At 40.8% G+C, this 14,854-nt stretch overlaps 1 protein-coding gene across 1 annotated transcript in view; it reads left to right on the top strand.

Moving 5' to 3' along the window:
• The first annotated feature begins 1,359 nt into the window (after positions 1-1,359).
• Positions 1,360-14,854, top strand: part of C1QL1 (complement C1q like 1) — a 45,972-nt gene continuing 32,477 nt past the window's right edge. Inside the window, exon 1 of the mRNA XM_032237994.1 lies at positions 1,360-2,020. Within this exon, the coding sequence (XP_032093885.1) occupies positions 1,397-2,020 (624 nt within the window). The 5' untranslated portion in view covers positions 1,360-1,396. The remainder of the gene's footprint in view (positions 2,021-14,854) is intronic.

A 14,854-nucleotide genomic window follows, 5' to 3' on the forward strand; every position in this document is an offset into this window, starting at 1 on the left:
TTGCCATCATGGCTTTAGGAAGAGCAGGAGTGAAATCGATAGAGAAGGATCCAAGCCAAGTGGCAAATAAGCCATCCACTCTTCTTGCCCATGTGAAATAGTGCAGTTCTGCCCTCCTTCCTCTGGTTGGAAGCTTGAAGAAAAGCTAGCATTAAAAAACACACACAATGTGAGAGGCATGAAAGGAATTCAGGCAACCTACTACTAACAGGGAGGGCAAAGGGTGGGGAACAAATGCCTGGGGTGGAGGCTGTGTGGTGACCAATGTAGAAGGGCAACCAGTGACTCCCAAGGCAGACTTCTGATTCCATCTGCTACTGGTCTCCTGAGTTCACCTGCAAAGTAAAAGCTGGTAAAATATAGAATATTTTATTGTATACACATCTTGTAGGGCAGTATCAGGAAAAAGGGGAGAAATACTGACCTGTTGGTATACTTAATTTAAGGGATCTCCCTCATGGGCTCTTTATGAGTAGAGGAAGGAACTGGCATTATAAAGACAAGTGCAAATGGGAACAAGGACAAAATGAAATTCTCTGAAGTTGTTCACAAGATCCTTGGGAGACCAAACTTAGTAATAACATTTAAAACAATATTTTAGTTCTTTTAGATGAGGGCTGGCTTAGCTATCTAGATAAAGGGGTGGGAGGCAGGCAGACTTCAGTGGCTCCATTCAATTTTTTCTTCTTTGCCCCAAGCACCAGGTTACTTCTCCCTTGCAATTGTTAGATTGTTCTCTTCCCCCTCCCCAAAGGGGGTGGAAGAAAATTGAGTAAGGAGGGGAAAAGGAAAAGGGAAAACAAATCAATGAAGGCATCTTACTAAGATGTATTCAGTAAAGAACGTGCTGGCTCTGTCTTCTCTCACTTCTCTGCCTGCCTCTTGGTTCACTCGGTTTGTCTTTCCTCTTTTCTTTAATTTTTCTTTTATTCTAACCTTTACCCAGCCCACATTTCCATATCAAACCTGGGAGCATACCTACAGCAGTTATAAAAAGGCCATCAAAGAGCAGCAATCTTAAGGGCGATACTCCAGCCAACGGGGGACGGCGTTGTTGTTTTTTTCCCCCTTCCTTTTTCACGGACGGACGGACACACAGACACACACACACAGACACAGACACACAGACACACACACACACACACACACACACACACACACACACACAGACGCGCCACAGACACTCCTCCACCTCCTCTTCCCCAACCGGGAGATCTTTCTTCCTCCTTTCCTGAAGTTTACCCTCTCTGCCCTCCCCACCCGCCGCTTTTCTTCTCCTGCCAGCTTGCCCCGGCCATCCGTCACCATTTCCACCACGGGGAGGCAACGTGCCCAGCCCCTTCAGCGGCTGAGCATTGGCCGGAAAACTTTGGTCGCCGGGGCCATCGGCGTGGTGATGATCTTGATCCTGGTGATCCTCATTCCGGTGCTGGTGAGTTCCGTGGGCATCGATGGACACTACGAGATGCTGGGCACCTGCCGCATGGTCTGTGATCCCTACCTGGGCAAGACCAGCACCACGACCAGCGCCAGCGGCATCCGGAGCGACGGCGCCGAAAGCTTCAGTAGCACCAGTAGCGACCACAGCGGACTACCCCCGCCATCCACCCTCGTCCAGGGGCCCCAGGGCAAGCCAGGGCGGCCGGGCAAGCCGGGCCCTCCGGGGTCCCCGGGAGAGCCGGGGCCCCCGGGCCCCCGGGGTCCCCCGGGGGAGAGGGGAGATCCTGGGAAAACCGGTCCGCCTGGCCTGCCCGGGCCGGGGCTGAGCACAGGGGCCATCAGTGCGGCCACCTATACCATGGTGCCCCGCGTGGCCTTTTACGCCGGCCTCAAGAACCCGCACGAGGGCTACGAAATACTCAAGTTCGACGATGTCGTAACCAACTTGGGAAACAACTACGATGCCGCTACGGGCAAGTTCACCTGCAACATCCCAGGCACCTATTTCTTCACCTACCACGTCCTGATGCGCGGCGGCGACGGGACCAGCATGTGGGCAGATCTATGCAAGAACGGGCAGGTAGGCGGGCGCCTCCGCTTGGCTCGTCTGGTCGGCCGATGGGGGAGCCTTGTCTTCCTAGGCGCAGTTGTCGGTCCCTTGGGATGGGGAAGGTGGGGGAGGGGACCGTCCGCCAAGCGGTGTTTTTAAAAGACCTGGCGAGCCTTCTTATTTACTGGAGGTAAGGAGGCCTTCCCCGAACTATTTAGGGATCCTGGGATGATGCCGCTTCCCCAAAGTACACAGTAACTTTAGTCCGCGTGCGTGCAGTTGGCGAAGGTGGCGTCTTGTCCCGCGAAAGCGGGACTGCGATACTCTCTCTGTCTGTATTAAAACCCTGCCGAACGGAGAGAGGCTACTTCTGCGCAAGTATGTACTGTATAGAATTCTGCGGGAAATAATTTGTAAAAGACCTAGAAACGCACCTCGCTGGGTAATTGCAAATCTGTGGGGAGAATCCCTTCTTCTATAATAGCGTAGTTGTCAAAGAGGTTGTGACAGGGAGTATCAGTGACAGATATACCATGCATGTCCCTCCCTCCCTCTGGAAATGATAGGAAGCTCGATTCAATAACCAAACTATAAAATACTTCGCTTATAGAAGGACAGAAGCTAAAGGATAGTAGAAATTTGTAACTTTCTTAATAGAAACTTAGGTGCAAGACTCCTCCACCTTTTCCTTTATATCTCAGCACCCATACAGAACACAAAGTCCGCATTTCTGTCTTAATGCATCAAAAGAACATTAAAATCCAATAAAGTAATGTCTCCTGTCATTTATATTCCTGCTCTTTATTCTGCCCGTTGGGATGAGGGGGAAAAAACATCTGTGGTAACTAACACCTTTCCTCACCCAATTCTAGTGCTCCCCTCCCCAACTCTTACCCACATCTCTCTAGTAAGCAACCTAACATTATTTTTACTGCATCATTTGATTCATGCATACTTTGTAGCAAGCCTTACTGAATTCAATGGAGCTTACTCCCTAACACCCTTTGAGTGAGGGAACTATTAGGCTTCAGTGCTAGTTAAATACACTGAAATGGAAATCGCTTTAATTTGCTCATTTAAATGTCTCTCTTTCTGATTCTCAAAATGTGTTGCATTTCAATTTTAATGTGTGCACCCAGAGAGACAGAGAGAGGGAGGGAGGGAGGGAGGGAGGGAGAGGGAGATGGGTTGCTTTTCTTTAAAATAAGTCCTGAATGGTTGGGAAATAGCCTTTCAAAAAAGGAAATTAACTGCCTCTTCAATCACCCTGCCCAGGACCTCAAAAAACTCTTTTTTCTCACCAAATCATCCCTTTGTGATAGTACAAGTTCATATTGCCAGTGCCAGAGGGAGACTAACAATGAGTTCTTGATGCTTTCTAATTGAATTTCATAATTAAGTCCAGCCTCTGCAGAACGACTTTTCGTGTTGTATCCAGCTAACATCTTTCTCTCTCTTTCTTTTTTAATGTTCCTCCTCTCCTTGGTAATCCTTCAGCACTGCTTAACATGTGTTTACACAGATACTACCACTTGCAGAAATCTCACCTGTGTAGTTTTCAATAATTAATCAAGCAGAAATATCCACAGCTATAATGCAATCCTCACAATCACAAACTTGAGTTTCAATTTCCAAATACTGTTAGATTTGTTTCAATCCAAAGGTGTAAAAATATTATGGTACAAAAGAGAGGAATAAATCCTGCATCTAACATGAAGTAAAGCAAGCAACACAATGTATTTGTTAGTCTTTAGGGTACCAGAAGACTTGTTGTCATGACTTCAATCTCCTGCTCACCCATAAATATTTGTTGAAAAGGTGATTAAATCCACTTGTAACTGCTCTGATACCACGTCCTACAAAGAAATCCAATCTTTAATCAATAGCTAAGTGGTTAGCATAAGCTTAAATATGGAACAACAACAACAACAACACACACATCGCTATCTTTAAAAACTTTGCTGCAAACTCATTAATTCTCACATGTCCATGGGAAGAAATCTAAGATGGGAGACTATAAATTTTATTTTTCGCAGATATGTTTATATTTTTAAAGATAATTTTCTGAAGGTAAGAACCCCAAGGAGTAATATTTAGTGCGGGGAGACTCTTCCCTTAAAAATCACTGCACATTTTCTCTGCCAGTAGGCAATGCTTGCTGCTCAAGTCTTTCAAATTTTTATTTATTATTTTGTTCTTGTTTTAACTGCCTGCTAGTGTTTATATTTATATAGTTTTTATGTTTTTAATTGTATACTATCCAGAGTCATGCTGTGAGTGGGATGGGCAGCTTCTAATTTTGATTAATAAAAGGAGAAATAAAATTTTGAAAAGCAGGTGAGGGGGCAATTCTTCAATTGTTTGGGTTTCCCCTAATGGCTTGACTTCCTCTTGTTTTCTTCTAACTGTGCACTTTTGCTTTTTCATTTATTTATTTATTCAAATTAGTTATAGCCATCCAACGCCAATGAACTCTGAACACTTTCAAGTAAGTTTGAGGGAGCTTCAAGTAGAGCTCCTTCATCTTTGTTTTGATGATTTATGAGTTCTCTGACCAGATTACTCTCTGCTTAAAAAGAACTCTGGTTAAAATGCTTTACAAAATCTTTTAATCTGAAGAAAATGACATAATGATTTCTCATTGTTTTATTTGACATGAGTTGGCATCCCTATCCCTATAATATTAATTATTTCAGCCTGTTCCTTGTCGTTGCTGTAGCTCCTTGCTGTTGTACGGTTGTCTTAAACACAACAATGGCTCGAAATACTTGATGAGGTGAAAGACAAGGATGCTTTCTCATATCATGTATAAAGCTTTACTGCTGTGACAGTTGAATTTAGTTGCACAACTGATGATAGGAAAATGTGCTCCCTATTAGTTTGGTTGGTGCAGAATAAGTCATCTAACACATTGATTTAGTCCTCAAACATTTCACCACCATCTACCAATATCCTTTTTTGAAGCAGCCAGCTCACTCTGTCTAATGTTGAAGCAGATCTAACATTCCAGGCTAGCATTAGACCCTTATAGAAGTAATAAATGGTTTCCCTGGGCATATTAGTGTGCGTAGCACTATATTGTCAGGCAAGTGTTTGCTCTCCTGGCAGGTTTCCTGATTTCTTAGATTGCCCAGCATTGCCACCAGTTCATTGAAGAATGTCTCTGCCCTGAATAATTGCATGAGAAGCAGAAATTTGACAGGTGCCACCTTATCTGATATGGAAGTATAGTAATGGAACAAAAAGGTATCTGCTGAATTTCTGCTTCTTATGCATGTCAGGACTCTGCTCCTCCAATAAACAGACATAGAAGTGAAAGGATTTGGGTGACTACTTTTACTTCTGTGTACACAATATAAATTGTAATTGTCTTCATGATTTATCTTATGCCATGTAAATCCCATTTTTGGCCAATTTTACAATATTTGATTTGATTTGATTTTGATTTTATTGACATTTGTAGGCCGCCCTTTTCCCTGAGGGGACTCAGGGCGGCTCACATAAAATCAGGGAAGGGGAAATGCAGACAATAACAAAGACACATATAATAAAAACAGTAACCAACATGCATTCATCATTCGGGAGGGGCAACTATCTTCATCCCCAGGCCTGACGGGCTAGCCAGTTCTTCAAGGCTGTGCGGAAGGCCTGGACGGTGGTGAGGGTACGAATCTCCACGGGGAGTTCGTTCCAAAGGCCTACTGTACACATTCTACAAAGATTGGAAGTGTCCATCAACTTTCAATTCAGATTCAATTCAAATCTCATTTCAGAAAACAATTTACCATGAACTGATTAGAAGACTATCAAAGTTAATTTAGGACCTGAATCCAAATTTCAGTGAAGAAATCAAAATATCAGTGTTTGATAGATTTGAAATCAACAAATGAGTGACTTCTTTAAATTTGATGAAGTTTGAGGGAATGCTAGCTCTTTATGACAGTATGAAGCCTGTCAATTTTCAGAATAATAGATGGAAGGTATTTTTGTGTTTGGTACGTTTATAGATTGATTTTTTTAAAAACCAAAAAAGTAGCTGCTGCTGCTTTCTATGTAGAATTGAATCAAATTTTCAATAAGTGGCCTCTTCTGATGGAATAAGGTTTATTGAATTTGAAATGACTAGTTTAAAACGTTTATTTCTTTTGCAGAAGGGAAGTTTTGAAGTCTTATTATTTAGGAGAAAAGATTCCTGTAGTTTTTAAAAGAGATGGCCTCAGCACTAACATATTAGCAAAATAATGCAAGTATTATTTAATTTTATGTGCAAGTAAAATCTTCTATTTTGTGTTCTTGATGAGACAGGAAAGCTTCAGGAACCTCTCAGTTGAGATTAAAAAATCACAGTAGGAAGAGATGGATGTTGTTTATGGAAGATATCCACAGCTGAACGAAAAAGGCTTCAGCAGCCAACATTTTCAAAATCTCTCTGCTTCATCCTTCTACATCCTGCAATTATGGCCAATTATTTTCTTATCTGTTGCTGGGGGAAAAAAGAACACTATCAGAGAGCATGGAACTCTTTATATGGAAGTTTATCTGCCAATTAGTGTTATTCTCTTTGAAGTACCTCTGACATGTTTCCAAGGGAATCCTGAGGATTCTGCAGAAAAATAATTAATAACGAGTAAAATAGATAAACAACTTTATCAAATTTCTCTTTGTTTGTGGGTTGGCTTGTCCCAGTCTGGCTTATTTGCAGAAGTGTAATAATTATATACTTCAGTTGTGGAAAACCAATGCCCTGATCTATATTATTGTCCAGATTTCAGCTCCCAATCATCCCAGCTTTTATGACAAATAGAATTCTGGGAGTTGAAGTTCACAGTTTAAGATTGCCACAGTTAAGAAACAATGATCTAGGGACTGAAGTAGATGTTCTGGAAGGAAGTTCCAAATATAATAAATAAAGTAGCTATAGGGAGACTTTGGTTTTGAGTTCATGTATGTATGTATGTATGTATGTATGTGTATGTATATGTATACATACATACACACACACACATATCACATGCACCTGCCTGCCCCCCCATCCAAATCATATTTTTATTCATTGCTTTTAGCAGCTGTTTCATGTGCATAAACTGAGTTTAAAACACCCTGAATTTCTAGAGCTAGATAAGTGAAGGCCAGTGAAGGTCAGCAAAATTATGAGAACTAAGAATAGAAAAATAATAAAGGAAATTTTCTGGAAGTAGGTTCTTTGGTCACTACGTTTAGCTTTTTAATCATATTTTGCTTCTATTGCAGTAATATTCTGAATATCTGTGTTACATTTCAATAAACATTGTTCTAAGACTAGTTTCCATATTTGCTACATCTGGATTTCTCTATACAGCAATAATGTTCCCAAGGCTCACCCCGACACCTTTCAGAAATGCAAAGTCCAAGAAAAGAAATAGCATGTGATTTTTAAAGCTTTAATTGTCGGTTTTTAATGGGGATCCACTTGTCGCACCTTGAATGTCACACCTGAATTTTCTTCAGTGTCACAAATAAGATGGAGAGGAGAGAAAAAGCAGAGTTGTTAAGTAAGAAATTATGATTCTCCAATTCATTTTGTAAGTCTGAAAAGTCTAAAAGGCCAGCAGGTGCTGCAACTTTAAATATTTAATAACTTCCCAATCAGCAAATATATTTTTCTCTTCCTTTTTCTCCTAGTTTCCCTTTGTCCGTTTGCATTTTTTTTGCAAAACTCAACTCAGGAATGTAACCCAGAGGACAAAAAGTGAAGCATTGTTGTGTACAGAATGTGACTTTTTGCCATCTAAAACATGAATTTTCTCAAATCTCTATTTCTGGACCAAGAATAGCTAATGGCTTTTTGTTAACTGCTCTGAGTGTGATAGATATAAACCAAAATGGCTGTGGGCAAATCATGCCTCTTTCCCATCAATCCAAAATGTGAGGATAACAATATTAGCTGACTTCATAGAAGGTGTCAAGGTTTGATGGTGGGAAGGAGAAGAGAGATACTGATTACTATGTTAAGTACTTTATAGCCTCAAGACCCAGTTCTGTCATGTCTAGGTATAAATGCTCACAGAGTTATCAAGCAGGGTTCTCAGCTTTTGAACACAGCTCTCCAGAGTTTTCTTTAAAAGCAGCTTGCTCTGTTGATATTATCAGGTAACAATGCCTATCTCCGTATTTGAGAAATGAAACATTCACTGCAGCTTAAGACTCCTCAAAAACATCAATTTGGGGAAGGACACTTTGGAGCTCATGCTGCCTCCCTGTTTTATCACTTTCGGAACTGTCCTCTATAGGAGATTATATCTATCTCTTATGGTGCATAATGTAAGGTAGGACAACATGTTTTAGTCAATTAATGGCCTTATTCCAAACTTTATTCTTTTATATGAGGATATAATCTGTCTTAAACCCACAATATGCATCAGCCGATAATATTTCTGATTTGCTTTTGATTTAGCATGTTGCATGGATCCAGCTTTATGAAGGTTTATGAAGTATTCTTATATATAACTCAGACCACTGAACTGTTCAGCAAACCACAATGAAATAAATGATGGCATAATTCAATGCACCAGGTCAAATCAGATTTGTTTTATAAAATGATCCATAATATGCATAAATCATGCTAAACCAAAACAAACAAACCACATTACAATTTAGTGTGGTGCGTGAACCTTATACTTATTAATGGAGGCACAATTAAATCAAAATGTAGTGTTCTTGCTTGTGGTTAGTGTATTGAGGAAAGCTAGACAATATGATTTCTAAGTCATGGATTAAAATGTTACTGCATGTGAATTTAGATAATTTATCTATTAGGGCAGGATTAAGAAAATGATGGCATCATATGTTAGATTTTTGTTACAACTATAGCTGTATTAAATATATTTAATTATTGCATTGTGGCAACAAGCCTTAAGATTGAAATACTTCATTCCTCTGATTTCTGAATGTTCACCTAATCCTGCCACTTTCCTTCATTTAAAAATTATCACAATGTCAGTCACAATACAAGAGTAAAAACCTTCCTTTTCCATCCATAACTATTACCTGTGAATTAGGGACGGTTGCTGAGATTAGAGAAATTGGTGAAGATACCATTCAAAGAGAGGTCAGGAGATGCAAATAATGAAAGTAAATGACTAAAACTGAAGCAGGAGTGGAGCAAAGAGATAAGCTCTTGTGGAAAAATTATAATTTCTACTATGCATTTTTTTTATCATATAGGAGACAAAAGCTGCACAGAGCTTCATATAACTGTTTCATCTTAAAATCCCACCCCTTCAAAACACGTGTTTTGCATATCAAAGGTCCCAGGGTTAATCCTGACCTCTTAAAGATCTTAGAATTAAGTGAAAAGTACAGCAATTTTTGAACAAACCACTGCCTTAAATTATTTTCTTCCTTCCTCTATTCTCCTCCCCCCACCTGCAAATTGTGCAAACCAAAAATCAAACAACATCCTGGATAATTGGGATGCAGGAGGAAGCTGGCACAAGCCAGTGCAGGCTTGGTAATTTTGGACCTATGATTTTGTGGTCAATTAGAATAAAAACCCGAAGTCTCATGTTATCAAATGTAGCCAATTAGAGCTGCTTGGAATGATTCTCAGCCATAAGTCAGAGGTGCTAAAATCCCCACTTCTGCACAACCATTAATGGGGTAGGCAGGGTTGAGTTTACGGTAATATCGGCCTGCAGCAACTGGGGAGGAGAATGCTGTGTTTATCCCATTTATACAGGAAGAGCTCTTTGGTTCTTTCCCCATTCTAGTTTTTCCCCAGAAAAACTTCCAAGAATGTTGCACTGCAGTATCCAAAATTAAGGTAAAAATTGTTATTGTTAGTATATAAACGCTATGGTTAAAGAAAAAGATTTCCTTCATGAAGCCTATTTTCTAAGAACCTGACACTTCTCCCATTTGTAATGTGTGTGTGCACATCTTTTTGTGCCCCTCCAGCCCCCGATATAGTTCTTTCAACATTATTTTTTTCCCATTTTCTCCAGAAGAGACTTGATCACTTTTAATTCTTGGACTAAGTGCCTTAGAGTATGTGTAGAATGTCTCTATCTAAGGAACTCAAGATGATAACGAGTTTTAGAAGAACCATACAGCATAAAAGCTGTTACATTTCACAGGGAGTGTTTTCCAAGCAAAGTCAAGGAGTTCCATGTCTTGAAAATTAATTATTTCAAAATAATACTGTACAGTGCCGGAGACGGAAAGTGAAGCCTAGCATGTTCAGCTCAGTGTTTAAAAAGCATGTTCTGTGCCAGTTGGTGCAATTATGAATACAGATAGCCGTCAACTTATTACCACAATTGATCCCAAAATTTCTGTTGGTAAGTGAGGTAGTAACTTTTGCTTCATTTTACAACCTTTCTTGACACAGTTATTAAGTGAATCACTACAGTTATGTTAATTACATGGTTGTTAAGCGAATCTGACTTTGCTTGTCAGAAGGTCGCACAATGTAATCACATGATCCCGGGACACTACAGACATTATAAATATGAGTCAGTTGCCAAGCAGCTGAATTTTGATCAAATGACTATAGGGATGTTGCAATGGTCATACGTGTGAAAAATGGTCATGTCACTTTTTCAAGTGCCATTGTAAACTTTGAAGATCACTAAATGAATCGCTGTAAGTTGAGGACTACCTGTAGTACAGGATTTTAGCCTCACAAAGAGCTGTGCCTCAAAAAGAGGATTTTCAAGCAGCCTGCTCTTGGTGGAAATCCTGATAAATTCTCCACCCATTCATTTGATACTTTCCTTGGAACTAACCAGCAGCTAGATCTGAAGAATTGAAAGGCCTCTGTAAGACAGCAATGTGTTTATTTGTTTAATTAATTGCATTTTTTTGGAATGAGTAACAATTTGGTGGACAGTTGGCTGTTGAGTATTTTCACATTAGATGTAGGGTTGTCGTTTTTTAAAAAAATATTTTGGTTTCTGCTCACACTAATTCCTTCCTACCATGCAACATCTACAGTATTTATTGAGTAGTATACACTTTGTTTTATGTAGCATTTTTATTGTTAGTGAAAATAACTCCAGATGATTCTTCAGTGACCCTAATGATAAAAGTCTAAGAGCCATTCAACTCAGTTAACTTATTTTCAGGTGACCTATTGATCCCTCTCTGTCAGTTCCTCCTGTCCAAAAGGAACACACACAGAGAAACATAATCTACCAGCCAAGATCAGGACATCTGTAGCTGAGAAAAATAGCCAAAATAATCAGCAGAAGTTTCAAAAATAATAAAGGCTAAACAATACAATTAGGAAAGAAAATACAGAATGAAGTCATGCTGTTAAGAAAGCTTAGTCAAAGGCATCTAGAAAGCAAAGAAGTCACTGAGATTGTCTCTAGTCTTTTGTCCAAAGATTTTATGCAAAAACAGCAAATAATTCTGTCAAACTCATTCAGTGTTCAATAGCTCTTCAGGACAGGGACGTGCAGTCAGGGGAGGCAGGGCCTCACCACTGTCATGATGAAAAGAAAAAAATTAAAAGGAAAAAGGCAGAGATAGTTGCTGCCAGAGTCACAGTGGATGACTCTGCTTAGTGCTTAACTGCAGAGGGAGGCAAGAGAACCACATGCCTCCTTTAGACTATCATTATGATCACTTCAGCAGAGTTAAGCAAGGGTTAAAAGGTGAAAAATTCCTTATGCAAAGGAGGCACGTGGTTCTCTTGCCTCCTGCTCTGGCAGCAGCAGCTCTTGCCTTTTTCTTTTTATATTTTTTACATTTTCATCATGGTGGACAACAGGAGAGTTGAAATCCTCTGTGACACAGCTGGAAAAGGTATGTGGGTTGGACGGAGGGAGGGGGGAGGAATTCAAAATTATTGTAATTTAATTTGTAAGTAATTTTTTATTGTGAGTAATTTGTGTGTGTGTGTCCGTGTGTTTCAATTTGAGAGAGAGTTTGTTTGAGAAGAGAGGGAAGGGGCAGAGGCAGGGAGGGCAGCCTTGTTTGAGAAGAGAGGGGCAGCCCGCCAGCAGAAGCCTCTGCTGGCGGGCTGGCAGTTTCTTTCTTTTGCCTCTGTGCCCCCCTTCCCTTCTCCTCTCCCCCCCCACTGGGAGCCCCATCCTGCTCCCCTCTCCCTTTCCTCCTCCTCCTCTCCCCTTTCTTCGCCAGCTGCCGCCTCATCCCCTGCCTCCTCCATCCCTGCCGCTGTGTCCGACAGGTGTCTCGCGTCTATGGCAGACATAAACATGAGATGCCTGTCGGACACAGCGGCGGAGATGTTGCTTCTCGCTGCTGCCGCGCTCTTGCCTCACCAAGAGCTCACCGTAATCCTCACCGCACGTCACTGCTTCAGGATCAAGGGCAGTCAGAGAAATTCCTGAATAGCAAAAGCAATAGCAGTTAGACTTATATACCGCTTCATAGGGCTTTCAGCCCTCTCTAAGCGGTTTACAGAGTCAGCATATTGCCCCCAACAACAATCCAGGTCCTCATTTTACCCACCTCGGAAGGATGGAAGGCTGAGTCAACCCTGAGCCGGTGAGATTTGAACAGCCGAACTGCAGAACTGCAGTCAGCTGAAGTAGCCTGCAGTGCTGCATTTAACCACTGTGCCACCTCGGCTCTAAATAGGAGGAAATTCCTTCCTCCTATTTTACTCTCAAGTCTTCTCCTTTTAGTTCTTGATTCTTTGTTTTAGTTTGTTGTTATTCTACTGCTTGGGGATTGCATAGTATCTTCAGGAACAAGAATTTGAGCTTACAGTACATGGTCTGGGTGGTTAAGTGGTACGAGGCTAGGAAGTGGGAGACCATGAGTTCTAGTCCTGCCCTAGTCATGAAAGCGAGCTGGATTGTTGGACCAGTCATTCTCTGTCTGTCCACCATACAGAATTGTTGTTGGGGTGACAATAGAAGGAAGGTTATGTTGGAAAGGCCCATCACCTTGAGTTATTTGTAAAAATAATAAAGACAGGATACAAATCAATAAATTGGTTGTCTCAAGTCTGATTCTGAAACCTGAGGATAATCTTTTTTAAGTTCAATGAATTCCTCCTCTATTGTTTCCATCTCTTCTTCTGAGAATTATTGGTCTGAGTGTGTCACGATAGTCAGACTCTGAATGGCTTTTTCAGTTCTTTCTGCTTAGTACTCTTCCACCATATTTCCCATCCCACCCTGTAACCAGTGATACAGGGCAGCATTTCAACCACTATAGGCCTCCTTACAATGGAAATGTGATGCACATCTTACATTTCTGCCCAAGTTTATAATTAAAGTAAAGAAGGTCCTAATGGGAACACAATGACAACAACTACAACCCTACTTTGGCTGCTAAATCAGAAATCAGATTCTTACCTGAATAATAGACACACAAGCTTGTTGCCTGAGCATCAAATCAAATAGCTCTACTTACTTTTTAAATACAAACCTAAATCTTTCATTCTTGAAAAGGAATGAACTAGTTAATTTCTCAATTTTAGGAATTTATTTATACTTCTTGAAAAATACCTTCTTCCTCCTGTTCTCTGTAACACCCTCGGCAGGGTCTCCACCTCACACTCCAAGCTGAAGCAAGGTTGCCAAACAAATTATCTTGTTATTTAAAGATAGGCAAAATCAGTTCACTTCAGTTTGGAGCTCAGCATTTTCCATTTTGGCAAAGCCAGGCTTGTTTTCCAAATCCAGAATTATCTGTAGGGCAAGCCTTTCAAATGTGGAGGCGAAACCACTACACATCCAGATCCTAATTTGCGAGCAGTTGTTCCTTCTTGTCCTTCCTTGACTGTTGCTAGTTTTGGCTTATAAAAAAAACAGCAGGATATTATTTGATTAGTTGCTTGCATATTAGGGGAGTTATGGTTTAGTTATGGTTAATTTACCAATGCATTTGACCTCTTTCCTTTAGTAGATCTTCAGATATGGGTTTTTATTTTTCACAACTGTTGCAATGATTATCTAGGTCGGCCTTCCATAATTATGCTAGCTGGAGATTAGAGTGTTGTAGTCAACATACCTAGAAGGCATCAGGTTGAAAATGACTGATCTGGACATACTCTGAGAACTTGGAGAAAAGCACTTAATCTTTCAGTTTCCTTATGAATTATTGGAAAGCAAAATATGCTAAATTAGGATGGGAAGGAACCCCCAAGGGAGGATGAGGGATTTGGTGGGTTATAGCATCCTCTCCCCTGCACTTCTAAACTGTCATTCATGGGGGCTCTCAGAAGAGCATCCTCTCATTTTTCATAATCAGTGGGCCCTGCTGCCCTTGCTCACCATGGATAAAAGATGCTAGATCGTTAGGATCGTAAATCAGCAGTGGCACTTCAGGAGCACCAGCGTCCCTTGTAATTGCAATCTCTACTGGTGATCAGAGCTATTCTGGTCCCTGGAGAAAAATAACTCACCTCTCAGCCACTGTTATCCTTCTCATCCATTACCCCAAAGAGTGAGAGCTACAAGCACCAGGAAGCCTCATTCAGGGAATCAGTTACATAACGCACAGAGAAAAGCAGACTCTGTGTGTGTGATTGTGAGATCTGAATCTGAATTATTCCTATACCACATGAATGATGTATGAAAACAGCAACAGCATTCAAAGAGCAGTTTGTAAAGAGAGTGGCATGAAGTTCTCTCTTTCCACCTTAGGAATTCAGGGTTCAGCAGCCAGTGGAGTTTCCTGAATATATGCAGAGATCTTTCCTTCCCATTCTTCATATCGTCTAGCATGGCAACATGCTGTCCTAGTCATAACTGCTCAGAAAGATACCCAGGTATAACACAGCTGGCATGCCAACACCAGAAATTACAAAGGTTTGGAAACAATGTTGGCCTGGTGCCATAGCAACTGGGAAGCTTTTGAGGACATTCAATGTATTGGTTTACATAGCTTTACAATCACAAATGT

The sequence above is a fragment of the Thamnophis elegans genome, chromosome Z, assembly GCF_009769535.1.
Source record: "Thamnophis elegans isolate rThaEle1 chromosome Z, rThaEle1.pri, whole genome shotgun sequence".
In the NCBI taxonomy this organism is placed as follows: Eukaryota; Metazoa; Chordata; class Lepidosauria; order Squamata; family Colubridae; genus Thamnophis; species Thamnophis elegans.